The sequence below is a fragment of the Geotrypetes seraphini genome, chromosome 11, assembly GCF_902459505.1.
Source record: "Geotrypetes seraphini chromosome 11, aGeoSer1.1, whole genome shotgun sequence".
Taxonomy (NCBI): Eukaryota; Metazoa; Chordata; class Amphibia; order Gymnophiona; family Dermophiidae; genus Geotrypetes; species Geotrypetes seraphini.
Genome location: NC_047094.1, coordinates 39465572 through 39485886, shown reverse-complemented (window position 1 = coordinate 39485886; position 20315 = coordinate 39465572). Strand labels below are relative to the sequence as shown.

General features: G+C 46.3%; 1 protein-coding gene across 3 annotated transcripts in view; it reads right to left on the bottom strand.

Annotated features, from left to right (window-relative positions):
• Positions 1–1912: 1912 nt before the first annotated feature.
• CARHSP1 (calcium regulated heat stable protein 1) overlaps positions 1913–20315 on the bottom strand; it is a 44795-nt gene continuing 26392 nt past the window's right edge. For all 3 annotated transcript variants that reach the window (XM_033915139.1, XM_033915138.1, XM_033915137.1), the window contains exons 2-4: positions 19654–19866; positions 4136–4258; positions 1913–2428 (exon numbers count right to left, since the gene is read on the bottom strand). In XM_033915139.1, coding sequence (XP_033771030.1) covers positions 2266–2428; positions 4136–4258; positions 19654–19853 — 486 coding nt within the window. In that variant the 5' untranslated portion in view covers positions 19854–19866 and the 3' untranslated portion in view covers positions 1913–2265. The remainder of the gene's footprint in view (positions 2429–4135; positions 4259–19653; positions 19867–20315) is intronic.

The window sequence follows — 20315 nt, the reverse complement described above, 5'->3', positions numbered from 1 at the left end:
AAGATTTGTATTACGATAAAGCAAAAAAAGGAGGGGGGGGAAACAGGAGCTGTTAGAAATGTACTTTCCCCAGTTTAGATCATATAAAAAACGCTGCTGTGGGATCACAGGCATTTAAAGAATAATAAAGTGAGCTCAAACTCCTTGGATGAAGGCTCAAGACACATGTACTTAATGAAATCACATCCTGCTCAAACCAAGGAAATCTTACAATCTGTCATAACAGCTGATTTTCCAGCAAGTGAAAGTTTTTCTATGTGAAAAATGAGCAACAAAAGTAAAACTGTCAAATCCAAGATCAGCCAAAAAATTATATATATATATATATACAGTAGTACCTTGGATTACAAGTATAATCCGGTCCAGGAGCATGCTCATAATCCAAAATGCTCGTTTATCAAAGCGAGTTTCCCCATAGGAAATAATGGAAACTCGCTTTGATGCGTTTCTCCCCTCGAAGGCACCCCCCTGCCTCGAACCAGCACCACCCTCCCCCCCCCTCCCCGCTGCTTCTTACTCTCATCTGGGCACTCTTGAAGCTCAGCCTCCTCGTCTGCTGGGCCTTGAGCATCTGAGCATGCTCAGATGCTCAAGGCCCAGCAGACGAGGAGGCCGATCTACAAGAGTGCCCAGATGAGGGTAAGAAGCGGCGGGGGGGGGTCAGATCGTGGCGGTGGGGTGCCAGTTCGAAGCAGGGGGGGTGCTCGTAAATCGAGCCATGCTCGGTTTCCGAGGCACCGATTTTGCAAATGTTTTGCTCGTCTTGCAAAACACTCGCAAACCGGTGCACTCGTAAACCGAGGTACCACTGTATATATATATACGTATAAAGTATCAGAAAATCTGGTGGAAATAGGTTTTCTGAAATAAAGCAGTGAGCTTTGCCTGGTAACATTCTAACATGCAATAGTTATTTTGGGCTAGCTACAAGAGAAAGGCTCCCTTGAAAATCAAACTCATTTTGTGGTTATTACACTACTTAAAAAATGCACCGGGGAGCTATCCCACAAAACGCTCCTGCTTTTCTGTTTTCCTGAACTAGAAATTAGGTACAGCAGAATCTCAGTTATGCAGCATCCACAGGGATTGGTGGATAACTGTTTTTTTCTTTTTTTTATAATTCTTTATTCATTTTTGACTCTTGCAACAAGTATACAATATTCAATCAGATAATTTGTACAAATCACTTGACATTCTTAACAATTATTATCCATTATATATATATATATATATATATATATATATATATATATATAAAAAGACTCCCCCTCCCCCCACCCAACCCAATCATCAATAATAAATTCATTAAATCACATAACATACCTCCCTATCCCCACACTAATTATATTCCTATGTAATAACAAGGTGTCCAAAGTGTCTAATCATTAGAATATGCAATCAATGGCCCCCAAATCTTTTTGAATCTATTATAACTTCCTTGCTGATTATTATAACTGTTTTTCTGATTAAGAGTGCTAACACACTGGTCTAACACACTCTCAATTCCTCCTCTTCCCTCCCCCCCCCCCCCCCCCCACCGAAGCACAGCATAGCAGCAGTCCTGAGCCGCAAAGCTCTCCTCGCTCAAGCCCCGAAGTGGCAGAAGCAGGCGGTGGATGTTGCCATGATGACAGCACATGCATACGTGACGCCCATCACGTCAACATCTGCACATGCGTGAAGGCCCTCCAGACGGGCCCTGAGCTGCCGGGGGTGGGGGGTGCCAGCAGGGAAGAGGGACGGAAAGAAGCAGAGGAAATGGTGATGGTTGATTGCCTACATGTCATGCCATCTTGTAGGTAGTCAACCAGGGCTGGCACTTCTCCTCCTCCCCAGTGTGTCGCGGCACACCTGAAATATCAGGAAGCACACAGTTTGCGATACACTGCTCTATGCTATTACCCAATTTTGCTTAACAAGACTAAAACATGTTCTGCTTTTAATGCAGGAGTAACTTCAAATTTTACATACAGGCATGGCTGTTTCAGCCTCCTCACATCAATAAAGTCTCATCAGCTGTACCTAAAGCCCGAGAAACATCCCCATCTAACATCCCCACTTATCAGATTAAAACAGGTATAAATTTTCCTTTTTTTCTAATGTAGTTGTAGTTACTTTCATCTGCGCATTGTACTTCTGCCCCTTTCGAGCATTTTTGGACTCCCATAAAATGTTCTGTCATTCTTTTAGCCCAGTATTGAAAACAAGAGCTCACGATGAGGATCAGCAGCACCGTTAATGGACCCAAGATGTAAGTGTCTTATCTTATGAGCTGCTGCTGTGGCCAGACCATGTCTCGTGCTTTATTCCTGCAGCTAAATGAGTGATCCTCACTTCTACGGCTTGCAGTTTCTCATTCTTGGGAGGAATTGAGCATACCTTGTAGGTGACTTCATCTCTCTCCATTGGCACATATTCTCCTTCAATACTGTCAGGGGGGGAAACCAAGAAATCTGCAGTTACCTTACGTCAATTGTGCGTCCACTGCGTTTAAATGCTAAGGTATATTTCAGTTGATACCTGTCTTTTAGAACTCTTTTGATAGCAATGTATGATTTAAAGTTTGATTGTGTTTCTGAATTGATTGAATTTATGCTCTATTCCTGTTTATAACAGGGATGATTAATGATGTTGTTTAGACATGTCTATGTTATATGTGGCAATCGCAGGGAAACAAGATTTTATGGATGCGATATGGAAACCACATAGTTGTATGCGGTATATAAATTTTGTAATAAATAAATACTTGGAAAACACACAAACTGCTGCAGGTCTAGAAAAATTTCAAGTCTAATCATACTTCTATTGCTAACGTCAAATTGCAAGCAGATATATGGAAGATTCAGAACCAATCCAGTTGGTTGTCTAAAACTGAGTGAAACACAGAAAAATATGAAAAACAATTGCAAGAAATCTGAAAAAGAGCATAGAAATCCCCCACCCCTTTTTCAGGCCTTGAGCTAATCTCTTAAGAAAGCCTGCCATCTATTTTGAAAGGCAGGTCTAGCAGGCCTAACAGTGTATGAGGAAAATGAAGCCTCAAGATCGGCTCTTAACCTTACTGATGTACTTTAGTCTTCTGCAATTTGTCTCTACTACCTGAAAAGTGGAATATTCTCTCATATGCGTGTAGGAGCTGGATCATGCAAATGTTCTTTTGGAAATTGGCTAAATGCATTTTAAATGGAGAGCATGGGGGTAAAATTCCAAGACCAACACAAACAAGGTGAAAAAAAAAATCTCTATCTTTGGAGCAACAAGATGCCTTGAGAATGGGGCATGCAATGTTTATACAACCAAAAATAGGAGTCAGAGGTCCAACTGTCTGCAGTAAAAAACAATCCAAAGCAAACAAAACAGACTGCAAACCTTGTACACGATGCAGGCAGACTTTATTTATAACAAGTAAATCATAAATTAAAAACCTCTTTCTAGGCAAGGGACCCAACACGGTCCGTGTTTCGTATAATCTTCATCAGGGGTCCTAATGAATATAAGCACAATATTTAAAACCATTCTCTTTTCCCTTTTTGCCTTTATACTTTTTTATAAATAGCATCACTTATCAGACACTTTGAGAATTATATAAAGAATATATATATGTATTTATTATTTATTTTTTCTTCTTTTCTTTTCATACTCTTGTAAAATTTGATTATTTTAACACTTTATTTATTATTTTTTTAAATATTTTGGTTTTAAATATTGTGCTTATATTCATTAGGACCCCTGATGAAGATTATACGAAACACGGACCGTGTTGGGTCCCTTGCCTAGAAAGAGGTTTTTAATTTATGATTTACTTGTTATAAATAAAGTCTGCCTGCATCGTGTACAAGGTCTGCAGTCTGTTTTGTTTGCATGCAATGTTTATGCCACATTACCTGGGTAAATATAAAGTTGTTTCTAAAAGGCTTAAACTAAAGGATATTGTAAACTACAATAAGTTTTCACTTTACACTGGTGTGCTTAGAGAGGCAGAATTAATATGTTGGATAGGGTTAGCAGGTTCAAAATTTGTGAAAGGTTTTTGATTTATTCTAAATGATCTTTCAGGACAGTCCAGTCTCTCTGCTGTAGCCATGCTTCTAGTTTCAAACATACAGCTTTAAACCGTGCATTCTGGAACACTTACTCAGAAACGTGCACAAAGATGTCTGGTCCACTATCATTAGGTGTAATGAAACCGTGGCCTTTTGACCGAGAGAAATACTTGCAGACTCCCTTGTGTACAGGGCCTTCAGATGCCCGCACAGTCCTGTCAGGAAATTAAATAGATTGATAGTTAATCTTCAGTAGTTAAAGAACCACATTCATTCCCCAAAATTATAAAAGAAAGACCACTCTATAAAGCAGTAAAACACAGACAATAACTGCATTATACCCGGGAACCAGGAAGCAATCAAACACACCCAACAAAAACAAAGCAAAAAAACAGTTCATGAAACATAGCTATGGAAACACAAGTATTGTACAATTCTGTTTATGTACTTGAGAAAAATATGAGCATGTAGTACTTATACGTGGAATGGCTTTCCCACAAAAGCTCATGGCATTCAAATGTAATACCAGAAACACAACACACCACCACCACCACCACAATCATATTAGCTTAAATAATAAAATAATCCTTATTAAGCAGAAACCAAGGCAGGATTGTACAAGAAGCCAAAGTAATGCAGAAATTTTTATCACATCCCACGTTAGGCTACTTTTGCTGCATGAAGCATGTGGTAGCGCTTAATGCAGCCTAGTAGAATGCTTACTTTCTAAACCAAGACTAGTTTTCAACTAGTGCCAATAAATGATGAATAGGTTTGGTTCTTTACTGTAAAGTAGAATGCTAAAATGCTGTAATTCAGCTGTCTCTGATTAGTTATAGTAATGACTGTAGTATTAAGATTATACAATTACATCAAAACCTTAAATGTCTCAGCTTGCATGTATACCAATAATTTTTACTCTTGTCATAAGGAACCTTCTTATAATATGCTGGTAAAAGCCATCCTAAAAGCACAGTTACTTACCGTAACAGGTGTTATCCAGGGACAGCAGGCATATATTCTCACATGTGGGTGACGTCATCTACGGAGCCCCGATGCGGAAGCATTTTCAAGCAAACTTGATTGAAGATTTAAGTTTGCTCTGCTGTTCCACGCATGCGTGCCTTCCTGCTCCACTAGGGGGCGCATCCCCTCGTGGTCTCCAGTTCACTTAACTAGCAAAGAAGCCAACCTCGGGGAGGTGGGCGAGTTGTGAGAATATATGCCTGCTGTCCCTGGATAACACCTGTTACGGTAAGTAACTGTGCTTTATCCCAGGACAAGCAGGCATGATATTCTCACATGTGGGTGACCTCCAAGCTAACTGAAAAGGGGTGGAGGGAAGTTGGCAATTTAAGCAAATAGATTTCGCAAAACCGATTGGCCGAACCGGCAATCGCTCCTGGACAGTGAGTCCAGACAGTAATGGGAGGTGAAAGTATGAACCGAAGACCACGTGGCAGCCTTGCAGATTTCCTCAATAGGTGTGGACCTGAGGAACGCTACGGAGGCTGCCATCGCTCGGACCTTGTGTCCCGTTACTCGACCATGCAGTGCGAGACCAGCCTGAGCGTAGCAGAAGGAGATGCAATCGGCCAACCAGTTGGACAAGGTGCGCTTGGAGACTGGGTGACCTAACCGGTTTGGGTCGAAGGACAAAAACAATTGTGGGACTTTCCGGTGTGGTTGAGTGCGTTGGAGGTAGAAGGCCAACGCTCTCTTACAGTCAAGAGTGTGGAGCGCCACCTCTCCGGGATGAGAGTGGGGCTTGGGGAAAAACACAGGTAAGACAATGGACTGATTGAGATGAAAATCAGACACTACTTTAGGCAAGAACTTTGGATGAGTGCGGAGTACCACCTTGTCGTGATGGAATACCGTGAAGGGTGGGTCCGCCACTAGAGCTTGTAGCTCACTAACCCGCCGAGCGGAAGTGAGCTTAAGCAGGAAAATCGCCTTCCAAGTGAGGAATTTTGGATGGCATTTGTCTAGGGGCTCAAATGGAGGTTTCATTAGTTGAGCCAGAACCACGTTAAGGTCCCAAACCACCGGAGGAGGTTTGAGGGGAGAGTGGACATTCAGAAGACCCTTCATGAAGCGAGAGACTAGGGGGTGGAGCGAGAGGGCTTTCCCTTCCAGGGGCTGATGGAAGGCTGCAATCGCACTGAGGTGTACTCGAATGGAGTTGGTCTTTAGGCCGGAGTGAGATAATTGAAGTAAATAGTCAAGGACCAGGGGGACGGGGATCGACACCGGGTCCTGGCTGTGAGAGGAGCACCAGGTTGAGAATCTGGTCCACTTTTGGGAGTAGCAGGTTCTCGTTGAGGTCTTTCTAGAGGCCTCCAATATCTCCTTGACTGATTGAGACACGGGGAGAGAAGTCAGGGGGAAAGAAACCAAGCATTCAGATGAAGAGATTGAAGATTGGGATGTAACAGCAAACCCTGACCCTGTGATAGTAGAGAGGGAAACCGAGGCAGAGGCAGTGGATCTCTGACACTGAGTTGAAGTAGAAGGGAAAACCAAGGCTGGCGTGGCCAGCGAGGAGCAATCAGGATCAGGGTGGCTTGTACTGTTTTCAGGTGGACAAGCGTCCGCAGGATCAGAGGAAACGGCGGGAACGCGTACAGGAACCTTCCCTCCCAGTCGAGGAGGAAGGTGTCAGCCTCGAGCCGGTCCGGGGAGTACATCCGGGAGCAGAAGAGAGGCAGTTTGTGATTGTGGGGGGATGCGAACAGATCTATTTGAGGTGTCCCCCATTGTTTGAACACCTGTCGTAGGGTTTGAGAGTGCAGTGACCACTCGTGTGGCTGGAGGAGGCGGCTGAGTCTGTCCGCCAGGCAGTTTTGTTCTCCTTGTATGTACACCGCTCGAAGGAAGGTGTTGTTGGAGATTGCCCATTTCCAGAGGCGCAGGGCTTCCCGACAGAGGGACCAAGACCCTGTTCCTCCTTGTTTGTTTACATAGTACATTGCTACCTGGTTGTCGGTTCGGATGAGGACAACCCGGTCGTGGAGCAGATGTTGAAAGGCTACAGCTGCGAGATAGATGGCCCGGAGCTCTAGCACGTTGATGTGACAGCGGCGGTCTTCCGCTGACCACATCCCCTGCGTGCGTAGGCCGTCCAGATGGGCTCCCCAAGCGTACTCTGACGAGTCCGTGGTGAGTACCTTGCTGTGATGAGGGGCGAGGAAGAGTAAACCTTTGGAAAGATTTGAAGAGTCGGCCCACCAGCGGAGCGATCTTTGCAAGGAAGGAGTCACTGTCACGGGGCGGTCGATCGGGTCCCGGTCTTGACGCCATTGAGAGGCCAGGGTCCATTGAGGGATTCTCAGATGGAGGCGGGCGAAGGGTGTGACATGGACGGTGGAGGCCATGTGGCCTAGGAGAGTCATCATCTGTCGAGCTGATACCGAAGTCAGCAGAGAGATCCTTCGACTCAGACTTACTAACGCCTCTAGGCGCGGAGGGGGGAGGAAGGAACGGAGGCGAACCGTATCCAGCGTGGCCCTGATGAACTGTAGGGACTGCGAGGGGTGTAGTTGGGATTTTGGGAAGTTTATTTCGAACCCCAGATTTTGTAGGTAGGTAATAGTCTGTTGGGTCGCTGAGATAACCCCTTCCCTGGACGGGGCTTTGATCAGCCAGTCGTCCAGGTAGGGGAATACCTGGAGGCCCTGGGAACGTAAGGTTGCTGCGACCACCACGAGGCACTTGGTGAAGACCCGAGGTGATGATGCTAGGCCGAAGGGGTGGACTCGGTATTGTAGGTGCCAGTCCCCTACCTGAAAACGCAAGAACTTGCGGTGAGCGGGGTGTACTGGGACATGTGTGTACGCCTCCTTCAGATCGAGGGAGCAGAGCCAGTCGCCCTCGTCGATCAGGGGGTAGAGGGTCGGTAGGGAAAGCATCCAAAATTTTTCCCGTACTAGAAATTTGTTGAGGCGTCTCAAGTCTAGTATTGGGCGTAGGTCTCCCGTTTTTTTCGGTACCAGGAAGTAACGGGAGTAGAAGCCCTTCCCCCATTGGTCGGGGGGAACCTCCTCCACTGCCCTGAGGCGAAGCAGATCTCGAGCCTCGGAGAGGAGCAGGGGTAGCTGTGTCCGGTTGGGTGGGCAATTCCCTGGGGGGTTGTCTGGAGGAATGGCCCGAAAGTTGAGATAGTATCCTGATGAGATCACGCCAAGGACCCATGCGTCCGACGTGACTTGTTCCCAGCGAGGGTAAAAGGCTTTGAGGCGGCCCCCGATAGGAAGGGGGCCTGGGACTATGGCGGAGGGGGCCCGCCCCCTTCCGCGACTCCCGTCAAAAGGACGGGGATGGTTTGGAAGTCGCAGGCGGTTGGGACTTGGGCATGGCCCAGTGGTGGGCTTGCGGACGCCTGGGTGGAGGACGCGAGAAGGGAGGGGTGGATTTTTGTGGGTAGCAGCGTGGAGGGGCCCTGAACAGCCTGGGCGTGGGCGGGTTTAGGTTTTTGCCGGACGAGGGAGGCAAATGAGCGTTCGTGTTCAGAGAAGCGTTTTGTAGCCGCCTCGATCGTGTCATCGAACAGCTCTTTTCCCACGCAGGGTAGGTTAGCCAACCGTTCCTGTAAGTTGGGGTCCATGTCGACCAGGCGCAGCCAAGCTAGTCGGCGCATGGCGATAGCAAAGGCTGCCTCTCTGGAGGAGAGTTCGAAGCCATCGTAGGCCGCGTGGAATAGATGGAGGCGCAGGTTGGAGAGGGACTCTAGAAGCAGGCCAAACGCTCCTTGGCGGGAGGCCGGCAGGTCAGTCTCAAAGGCTCTCAATAGTCCAATGAGGTGTTTGAGGTAGGATGTGAAGGTGAAAGTGTAGCTTTGCACCCTAGAGGCCTATCATGGCATTTTGATATAGTCTCCTGCCGAACTTGTCTAGGGTTCGGCCTTCTCGGCCTGGGGGGACCGTGGCTGAGACCCGGGATGGATGGGCCTTTTTCAAGGAGGATTCTACTAGCAGCGACTGGTGGGAGAGCTGTGGTTGTTCGAATCCTGGGTAGGGTACTGTGCGGTACTTGGCCTCCATTTTGGAGGGTACGGCTGTGACCATGTAGGGGGTCTCCAGGTTCCTGAAGAAGGCCTGTTGGAGTACCAGGGTTAGGCGGTAAGCGGAGGGACTCTCTGGGCAGTGATGGCATATCCAGCTCCGCTAGGTATTCCTTAGAGTATCTGGAGTCGGACTGGAGGTCTAAGTCCAAAGCGTGGCCCTATGTCCTGGACAAAGCGAGTGAAGGATGGGCGAGATGTTCCTGAGGCCCCGTGCGGGGTCGGTGAACGAGACCTCCGTCGGGTGGAGAAGGATGGGGAGGCTTCCCTCGAGTATCGAGGTTCCTGCTCCGATCCACGCTCCGAGACCGGGGAAGTACTGTGAAAGTGTTCCAGGGTCGTAGATCTCCGACATCTCTAGGAGCCCCTCGGAGACGATGTCGGGGTTTGAGGTACCGATCGATGTCGAATCGGTGACGTCGACCCGGACTCCCTCGGTGAAGACCTGCAAACTCGGGTCGGAGTCCCGGGCCGAGGGGGAGTTCGGAGGATGCGCGGGTTAGAGAGTGATAACTCAGCCACCCTTAGCGGTCCCGTACGAGGTGTAGGTGAACGGCCTCGTAGAGTGGGGAAACCCCGGGCCTTCTTGGAGGTACGGTGGTTTGAGGTTTCTGTCGTTTTAGCACGACGTTTTGCACCGCAGCGGTCTGTGGAGGGAGAGCGCCTCGGGTGCCTCGGTGAGGAGTCCGAGGAGGATGGAATGCGGCGAAGCTTGCGCGCTTTTCTTCGAGGTGGCTCGACGCGAGGCTCAGGCTGGTCTGGTACATGCGGGGTCGAGGTCGAGGCCGGTTGCAAATGGGCCATTGCAGCGGACAGCTCCGACGAGATCATCGCTCGGAGTAGGTCCTGGAAGACGGGCACGGACAGCATCGAGGGCATGTCCACTGCCTCGGTGCACTCCACCGGGGGCGACCTCGTATCAGAGTATTCCCGTGTGGTGGAGGCACGGCCCGAAGGCTTGGAGGGCTTCGCCGGGGCTGTAAGCATGGGACTTCCGCTATGCGTCGCCGGTGTCCCCGAGGTCGGTTTCTTTGCTGGTACAGAACCTGAAGAGGGGACTTACCCGGAGCCGAGGTTTTCTGTTGTCCCGAGGACTTCGGGTTCGAGTCTCGAGGCGATGCCGAGGTATTCGGGGCCGAGGTAGAGGGTTGGTCCGGGGCGAAAAGATCCGCCATGCGGGCTTTCCTTCGACGGAGGGCCCAGTTCTGGAAAGTAGCGAACTGGGGGCAGGAGTCGGTTGGATGAGCGGCCCCCAGGCAGAGGTTGCACCGGCGATGCGGGTCTGTGATGGAAAGAAGCCGCTCGCACCGGGAGCACTTTTTAAAGCCGGTCAAAGGCCGGGACATAGAATCGAAAGTGGCCGCGGCTCGAATAGCCACGCGGCCACGGGGACCCGGAAGCCTCCGGGTCGGTGAAAAACGAAGCAGGAACAGTTGAAACAAGAAAAAACTCGCGCACAGCGACTAAATCGAGAAAAACAAGAAAAAATCGCGGTGCTAGAAGGCAGTTGGGGCAGAGCCTGAAAAAACCACGACTTCTAGGCTCAGCGGAAAATTTTGAACTGGAGACCACGAGGGGATGCGCCTCCTAGTGGAGCAGGAAGGCACGCATGCGTGGAGCAGCAGAGCAAACTTAAATCTTCAATCAAGTTTGCCTGAAAATGCTTCCGCATCGGGGCTCCGTAGATGACGTCACCCACATGTGAGAATATCATGCCTGCTTGTCCTGGGATAATAGTCATTTCAACTTCACCCAAATGCTGAAGGGTCTATCATAGTTGAAAATACCTAAATGAAGAAAATCCCAAGATAGATGACAAAACATGAAGCAGAAGTCAGCCACTGATGTATTCTAGAAATACGTAATCTTGAGAGATAGTAGTGGAGGAAGCAGGAGAGGCATCTCAAACAGGCCACACTTATGTTTCTGACAATCAACTGACAAACTGACCCAAAAGAAGAATTTTCGTCTTAGCAAGAAGAGATAAAACCCTATTGCTCCTGGAAACAGTGAAAGAATACATGCAAGAGAAAAAGAGCAATGCAAATACAATTAAGTGTTTCTGAACAGAAATGATATGGTGCAAAAACAGCTACATCCACAATTCTAAAAAACAAACAAGAGTCTTCCCTGAATAATAATAACAACAACAACTTTATTCTTTTATACCGCCATAACCAAAAGTTCTAGGTGGTTTACACTAAAAAGAGCTGGACAATCAGTGAAATACAGTAATGCAGTAAAAAAATACAAATATCTGTAAAATAGAATTTGAATAATAAAACTCATTAAGTAATAAACATCGAACAAAGTGGTCTTAATTAATTTCCGAAAACAGCAATAGGATAACCTAGCTTGCTGAATACATTTACCTAACCAAGATTGTTGCCTACCAGCTTGAAATGCTAGGGTCAAGAAATTTATCCATCGGAACAGTATGAAAATCATATACCCCTGTGGAAACGTTTTCTTGATGATATTTTCTTCCTATGGAATGGCACAAAAGAACTTGAAACGTATATTCAATGAATCAATACAAGGGATCAGAATTTACAGTTTACAGCCACTTTTGAGAAAGATAAAATAGAATTTTTTGGATTTCCTGATTAGTAAAACTCAAAATCAGATCAACACCACTCTGTTTATAGGAAACCAGTAGCTCGCAATACATTATTGCATTTTACCAGCTTTCACCCCTACCGACTAAAATACAATCTCCCGGTGAGCCAGTTTCTAAGAGCACGTAGGGTATCATTTACCCTACAAGAATTCAAAACTGTGGCAAGTGAAATGGAACAACGTTTTAGGGATAGGGGTTATCCTGAAAAAGCCATCCATCAGGGATATACACGAGCGTGATATGCACAATGTGAACTTCTACTTCAAGAAAAGGATGTGTCTAAAAAGCACAGTTACTTACCGTAACAGGTGTTATCCAGGGACAGCAGGCATATATTCTTACATGTGGGTGACGTCATCTACGGAGCCCCAGCGCGGACAGCTTTTCAAGCAAACTTGCTAGAAGTTTCAAGTTTGCACACTGCACCACGCACGTGCATGCCTTCTCGCCCACTAGAGGGCGCATCCCACCTCGTGGTCCTCAGTTCCATAACTAGCAAAGAAGCCATCCCCGGGGAGGCGGGCGGGTTGTGAGAATATATGCCTGCTGTCCCTGGATAACACCTGTTACGGTAAGTAACTGTGCTTTATCCCAGGACAAGCAGGCATGATATTCTCACATGACCTCCAAGCCAACCAAAAAAAGGGCAGGTGGGAGGATGGCAATTTAGGAAAACAGATTTTGCAAAACTGACTGGCCAAACCGGCCGTCACTCCTGGATAAAGTGTCCAGACAGTAATGAGAGGTGAACGTATGAACCGAAGACCAAGTGGCAGCTTTACATATGTCCTCCATAGGAGTGGATCGGAGGAAAGCCACCGAAGCTGCCATCGCTCGGACCTTATGCCCCGTGACTCGACCCGGGGGCGGAAGTCCAGCCTGAGCATAGCAAAAAGAAATGCAAGCAGCCAACCAGTTAGACAGAGTGCGCTTGGAAACCGGATGCCCTAATCGATTAGGATCGAAGGACAAAAACAATTGAGGAACCTTCCGATGAGACCTGGTGCGTTGAAGGTAATAAGCCAACGCCCTTTTACAGTCAAGCGTGTGAAGCGCCGTCTCGCCAGGATGGGAGTGGGGCTTAGGGAAGAATACCGGAAGGACAATGGACTGATTGAGGTGGAAATCAGAAACAACTTTAGGTAAAAACTTAGGATGGGTACGGAGAACCACCTTGTCATGATGAAAGACAGTGAAAGGAGGGTCCGCAACCAAGGCTTGCAACTCGCCAATCCGCCTAGCGGAGGTGAGGGCAATCAGAAACACCACCTTCCAAGTCAGAAATTTCAAGAGAGACTTGTTGAGTGGCTCAAAAGGGGGTTTCATCAGTTGAGCCAAAACCACATTTAAATTCCACACGACTGAAGGAGGCTTAAGAGGGGGACAAACCCTGAGTAACCCTTTCATGAAGCGTGTCACCAAAGGATGGAGCGACAGAGAACGTCCATCCAGATGTTGATGGAAGGCAGAAATAGCACTAAGATGAACACGCACCGAAGTGGTTTTCAGGCCAGAGTGCGACAGATGGAATAAATAGTCCAAAACCGAAGACACCGGAACCGACACCGGATCCAGGTGAAAAGACGAACACCAGGTGGAAAACCTGGTCCATTTCTGCGAATAACACAGCCTCGCCAGGAAATCCTTAGATCATATTTAATGGGAGCTCAATCCCAAAAAATCAAAATGGCTTTGTTACACCATGAGTAGAGAATGACAAGGTGACAGAATTCATCACCGTTCCCATGGATAACCACGGGAAATCATCCCCATCATTCTTTAAGGAGAGAGGGAAGAATCAGCGTATGAATGGGCACAACCACTGACCCTCAAGCCTTGCATTAAAGAATGCTGGTCGAGAAGGACTGCGGTTGAGATAGACACTAAAAAATGACATGGGATGGTTTCCCTCGGTTATTCGCAGGGACAGAAATAGTAATGAATTCCGTCACCGTATTATTCTCTCTCTCTCTCATATTTATGGTCCAGATTCACTAAAAGATAGCGATTCAATCGCTTTTAGACGATTTTAAAACAGCGATTGATTTACTATCCTTTTGCATAAAAATGATTTGCACCTCCGTGCAAATCATTTGCATGCAAACTCCTGACTCAATTGCTTAGTGAGCAATTGAGTCGGGGAGAACCCTAACAGTAGTGACAGGAAAAGCAGCCTCCTGTCATTGCTGTCAGGGTGTCTGAGCCAATCAGGGCATTAGGCCCCTCCCTGTGCAACACATGATGCACCGGGGCAGGGCCTAAGGTCCAGCGGCGTCGGGGCCGTGTATTGGAGCAGGAGGTTTTGCAGTTCCTCCCGGCTTCCAACTAATAATGAGCCGGGGAGGGCAGGGGGCAATGCGGTGGTTTGGCGCGTGCAGGGGTTTCAGCACGGAGACTGTTTGGGGGCGTTGTGGGGGTTCAGCATGGAAGCTGTTCGGCCAGCGGTCAGGGCTGATGGCAGAAGGGAGTCAGCATCTCTCCTGCCATTTTGGTGCGCATTGGGGGGGGGTTGGCATGGGAGCACTTTGTCGTGTGGGCGGAGGCTTTTTTTTCCCACAGGCCTGATATTTTGCGTGTACATGTAATACACGCAAAATATCAGTGCCTTAAAAAAAAAAAACCCCAAAAACTCCAGGCAGACCTGTCGGTAACAGTTACCATTTGATGAAAAAAGGGGGTCCCTATGGATAATAAAGTATAGAATATTCCCCCCAAAATTTTTATTACAAACTAATGTAGCCAATGCATGTATGATTTAACATGACATAAATAAACATCCTACTCGCGCTGCTCATACAGCAACCCAGGTCTGCAGCAGTCAGGTTTTAGGATAGTAAAACCTGATTCAAAATAGCCAAGCAATTGTTAGTGAATCAATCGTTTGGCTATTTTGCATGGGGGTTTTACTAATTTTCATGGGTTGGATTGGATAGGAGATTGATCGGGCAACAGTTTAGTGAATCGGGTCAGTAAGTTTAGTGAATCTAGCCTTATGTCACAAGTCAGCGATAAGGTGTGCACTAGATTTCATACATTCATAGGATCTGAAAGAAGCTATGATGCCTAGGCTTCAGCTAAGCAGCTGGAGCGACACTAGTGCTGGAGTTAGGGCAGAGTAAGCAGGGCTGTTGCCTGGAATATACCTTACAAGAAGCATCATTGGGAGCAAGTATGCACGGAAACTAGAAGCAGTGCATGAACCCCTGCCAACCCAACCTGCCCCCATTGTCCTGAACACCCATAAAGACCCTGACAGACCCATCCTGCACCCTATGTATGGGGAGGCAGCCCTTGCTCCAGACACCACCCACTCCAGAGTCTGCCCTATTTTGCACATGCCACCTTTTCACTGAACTTAGCTGGATTTGAACTAGTGTACTAGAGGTGAAAGGCTTCAACAATGATAGGATCTCTGAAAGAGGGCAGACCAAGAAGGAACCTCCAAAAATAATTTTTCACAGAAAGGGTGGTAAATGCATGGCATGGCCTCCCGATGGAGGTGGAAACGGAAACAAAAAATGTATCTAATTTCATGAGAGCTTGAGAGAAGTACCACTGGATCTCTAAGGGAGAGTACAGATAGGCAAATAGACAGACAATATGGTCTTAATCCGCCTTCATTTTTTTTTCTATGAAAAAGCTCTTAAAGATGAAGACTTTCCATATTATGCTTGCTGGAAGATATAGCCTGGAAGAGGATTAGAAACATTTAAAGCGGCACTTCCAAAACATAATTTGTACAAATGGATCTTAAAAAAAAAAAAAAAAACCCCAGGTAAAAACCTGCACAACTTTTCTTAACTGTTAAAATTCAATTGTAATGATTACAGGTCGGTTTGCATGCAGCAATTACTGCAGGAAAATTACAAAAAAGGTTCGATTAATAGCCCTGTTTGTCAAAGAGAAGGTTATGACTGAACGCTTTCTGCTACTGTTTGTATTAAAATTGTATTTTAATGCAATGAATAAGGGGCAGCTACCTCATCCTTAGCACATCCTGAGCAGGAAAAGTCAGACCCTCATATGGGCATTCAACAATAGGAAGCCATTAAACTTTCATGAGAATCAAATGGTCCCTGACGTAAAGGCTGGAGGTGGGAAAAAAAACCCCTCCAGTTAAGTGTGAAAGGATACAGCTCATTATTTATATCTGACATTTACACTGAGAGAAAGCTCATCTCAGGAGGAGCAGAAGAGTGTCTACCTAGTTTATATGAAAAGCAGCACAAAGGTGCTGGAATCAAAACCTACAGTGCCCTTCCCACCTTCTCCCTCCCACAGAAAAACACATCCCTTCGGGATTTAGGGCTAGATTCACAAAAGGCATGGATCAGATCTGATCCGATCTGTGTCCGGGGGGCTGATTCCCGAATCGCCTTCATGCAAATAAGGACGATCGGAATCATGCCCCCATCCGACTGTCGGGATCGCTCTGTAGCGACCATCTGTAGATGGTCTGCGCATGCTTAAGAGCAGCAACCTTTTTTTTCACTTTTATTTTTTTGCTTTTACTCTTTGCGAGCCCATGGTTTAAACCCACGGGTTAAAACTACGGGCTCGTAGTGCAGGGAAGGGCAGGAGAGATTCAGGGCAGGCAGGAGAGCAGATTTGGGGCAGAGCAGGGCGGCAGAAAGAGCAGGAGAGTCAGGGGCAGAGAGCTGGAAAGACAGCAGGCACAGCAGGAGATGGCAGTCAGAAAGCTGTGAACAACTGGTCCCCAGCAGTCGCTTGTTTGTGATCCGCCAGCCCAGTTGGTGTTGCAGGGTTTTTGTTTGTGAATCGCTGCCTGCCATCATTTCAATGCTGTTCTCCCTCATTTGCATGCACGGATCGGAGGATGATTGGGACACAGCTTAGTGAATCGGGTCGGAGGGAAATCGGGTCGTAAAGGGGTCGCAAACCGATCGGTACACGATCGGTTTGCTTAGTGAATCTAGCCCTTAGACACTATGCATCTAACAAAGCCTAGGAAATAAATTATTGACCTAAAAAAAGAACACACACTTGGGAAGGGGGTGGAATCATCAAGGGGTGCTAACCAATTTAACACAAACTAATGGATGGCTAAGATGCTCATTATATTTCTACGGGCATCTTAGCCGTTGGCACACACTAAATCGGTTAGAGCAAGTAGGGAATCCACCTTTGGCATATTGAACAGCTCCTGGGACTCGACCTCTATCAAGTAGAGCTTTGTCAGACTTGGATACCCTCAGGGACCCCTCAGAGACCTCCCCGTGGTCAGTTACTCTTGTTCCCTTAGAGTGGAATGTATACAGATCTCATCTTGCAAGAAGCTCTCAAAAACTGAAACTTTCTTTTCCTTCTCTTAAGGATAAATTTAAATCTTTCAGAAAATGTAGTCACTCTCTCTCTCTTTTAAATTGACGGAGCTTTGGAATAACCTGCCGCTCTCACTAAGAAACTTAAGTCCCTTTTTATCATTCCAGAAAACTTTAAAAGACAATCTTGTTTGCCAAACATTTTGGAACATAAGATTTGCCGCTGCTGGGTCAGACCAGTGGTCCATCGTACCCAGCAGTCCGCTCAGGCGGTGGCCCTTAGATCAAAGATCAGTGCTCTATTTGAGTCTAGCCTTGGAAATTAGTCATCAGTCTTTTCTTTAGCTTGTTTTTCCTTTTGTATTATTTTTCTTTATTGTTAACCGAGTTGAGCTCCAATTGGTGATGACCCAGTCTAAAAATCTAAGTTTCAGTTTAGTTAGCATCCTGGTAATGTCTGGATGCAAGGGAAAGAACGTCACCTGCACATTTTTGCTGTTCACAAGCGAGCACTGCATGGCAGAAGTCTGGGGTGGCTCCAGCTTTAATTCCTGGAGGGACCCTGTAATGATTCCCTGCAGAGCAGTGGGGAAGACTGGAGAGGGCAGCTGGAAAGGCAGGGGAGAGCAGCCGGAGTACGTCAAAGCAGCTCCTGATTGGTGAAGCCCGACTTTAGTGCAGGAAGAGGCGGTCGGGTCATACCGCGAGTGACTTCCTTCACTCGCAGGTGCTCCAGCTGCCCTCTCCTACCCGGTCATTCACGGTTGCAGCCTCTCACGGACCTGGTCATTCGCGGTCGGAAAATACCGCGAATGACCAGGGGAGTACTGTATGCAGAAAAATGAATTAAAGTCGATAACAAAGTCTTGGACCGAGTCTAAATTTCAAGGACACGAAAAAAAGAAATGTAGACAATAAAAATTTATGATCCTCGAGTCTAGGTTTCAAAGGCATCCTTATACAGGAAGCTTTTTAGGGAGCCTTTGAATCTGTCCAATGATATTTCGTTATGCAAGTAACCTGGTAGAGCATTACAGAGCTGTGGTGCTGTAACTTAAAAAAATAGCAGAATGCTGCAGCCAAGCTCATCTTCGCTAAAAGTAAATTTGACCATGTCTCCCCGCTCCTGGCCAACTCCACTGGCTTCCGACAATCGCCAGGGTCCACTATAAATGCGCCTGTTTAACTTTCAAAATCCTATATGGTATCCTCCCTCCCTTTATCCCTCTTTCTTGGAATTCCTCAAACCCTAATAGCACCAGATCCTCCCACAAATTAAAACTATCCTTCCCCTCGCTAAAAGGCATTTCCCACACAGGAAAGTTAGGGACCTCCCTCCACTTCAAAATCACTGAGCTCTGGAACAACCTTACCTCCCCTCTTCGGAACTTGAGCTCTCTCCAAATTTTCCGCAAACATCTGAAAACCTGGCTTTTCTCAAAATATATAAGTCTCCCTCCAACTTAGGAATCAAGGAAACTCTTATATCTTGGCATCCCAAGTCCTCTAAATTTTCTTCACACTTCTACCTCTAACCCTCTGTTGTAGTTCCTTCTTATTTCTCCTACTGTAAACCGCGTCGAGCTCTACGAATGTGGAGATGATGTGGTATACAAACCTAAGGATTAGATTAGGAAATGGAAAGAAGATGGTGTTCTATTGATCGTAATGTCCTGGATGGAGTGTATGGTATAAGGAGGTGATCGAGAAATACTGGTGAATTTGATAGCAGGATTCTGAAAATTATCAGTGCTACTTTATATGTGATTCTATAAAACATTGAAAGCCAGTGTGCATTTTTCAGAAGGGGTGTCACATGGTCAAATTTTTTTTGAATTTGTGATAATTTTTGCTGCCATATTTTGAATTATTTGTAATCTTCTCAGTTCTTTCTGTGAGATACCTTTATATAATTAATTGCAGTAATCCAGCCTTGATATTGCAAGGTCCAGGGCTGCCACCTGATTACGGTCGGCAACTCCGGTCCTCGAGGGCCGGAATCCAATTGGGTTTTCAGGATTTCCCCAATGAATATGCATTGAAAGCAGTGCATGCAAATAGATCTCATGCATATTCACTGGGGAAATCCTGAAAACCCAATTGGATTCCGGCCCTCGAGGACCAGAGTTGCCCATGTCTGGTCGAGCCCCACCAAGCTGAGATGCTGAATCTCCAAGCACGGAAGATCCTGACTAAAACAGCAAAGGCATGGACTCTAAACAACTGAACAATCTTCGTCTGACAGACTTTGCAGTCAAGGAGGATAAAAACCCATTTGTCAACCCACATTGATGACTTCCCCGTTATTCAAAATAAAAATTTCAAATCCCGTTGTAGTGTCAGTTAATGCCAGGTACCATCAATGCTCCACTGTCTGGTGTTTCACATGTGCCATTTTTTCTGTTTTAGGTTACCTTGGTTTATTATTAAGTTCAAAAAGATTTAACATGTGATTTTTATGTAAAACAAAATAAAAAAAATCCCCAGCTTTATGCAAAACCATAAAAACATAAAATCCACCCTTTCATTTATTGCTGGTTAAAATAAGCAATATTTATTGACTATTTCAAGTGTTTAGAGGTGAAAGAACAGTGACAGTGCTAAAATGATCATAATTTTGGTGAAGTGCATTTCTGTCAAACTTACGCAGAAAATGTCCTGCTGCGTCTGGTTGGAAGGGGGCTTGGAATCAGGTGTCCTCTCAAGGGTGACTGAGATCGCTCCCTCGACCTATGGCCAGCTTGTGGCCTAAGTGTCCCTGGTGATTCAGGTGCCTGAGGAGACAGAGCCAGTGCTGGCGATGAAGTGGTCTGACCGGGAACTGGGGATGTTGACGTTGATGACATTGCTGCTCTTTTGCTTAGGGAAAAGAGGGGAAAAAAATGGTCACCTTTTTTAAAAAAATCTTTCTGAATCATACAAGTACTTTTAGAAAGTTTGGGATATAGAAAACCAGGGAACTAGAGAATCTACATCCATACATCAAAATACGTATCTGCTATAAATCACTTGATTCTTTAACCTAGCGGTTAAAGCTTCAGGCTACAAACCAGAAGCCAGGATTCAAGTTCAAGTTCCAATTTATTTGATATCCTAAAACTGATACTCTTTGTAATCTGGCAAAGTCACTCCACCCTTAGGTTCCCATTTGCATGCTATTCTATTGTAGGAAAATTTACTGTGGGATATATTAAATTGATATAGTTCTGTGGCCTAGCAAATTCCATGGTGGATATTTCTTTTACATTGCTGCAATTTGGATCATCATACTTCCTTATCTGTCCACAGGACTCCCAGCATTAGTACTC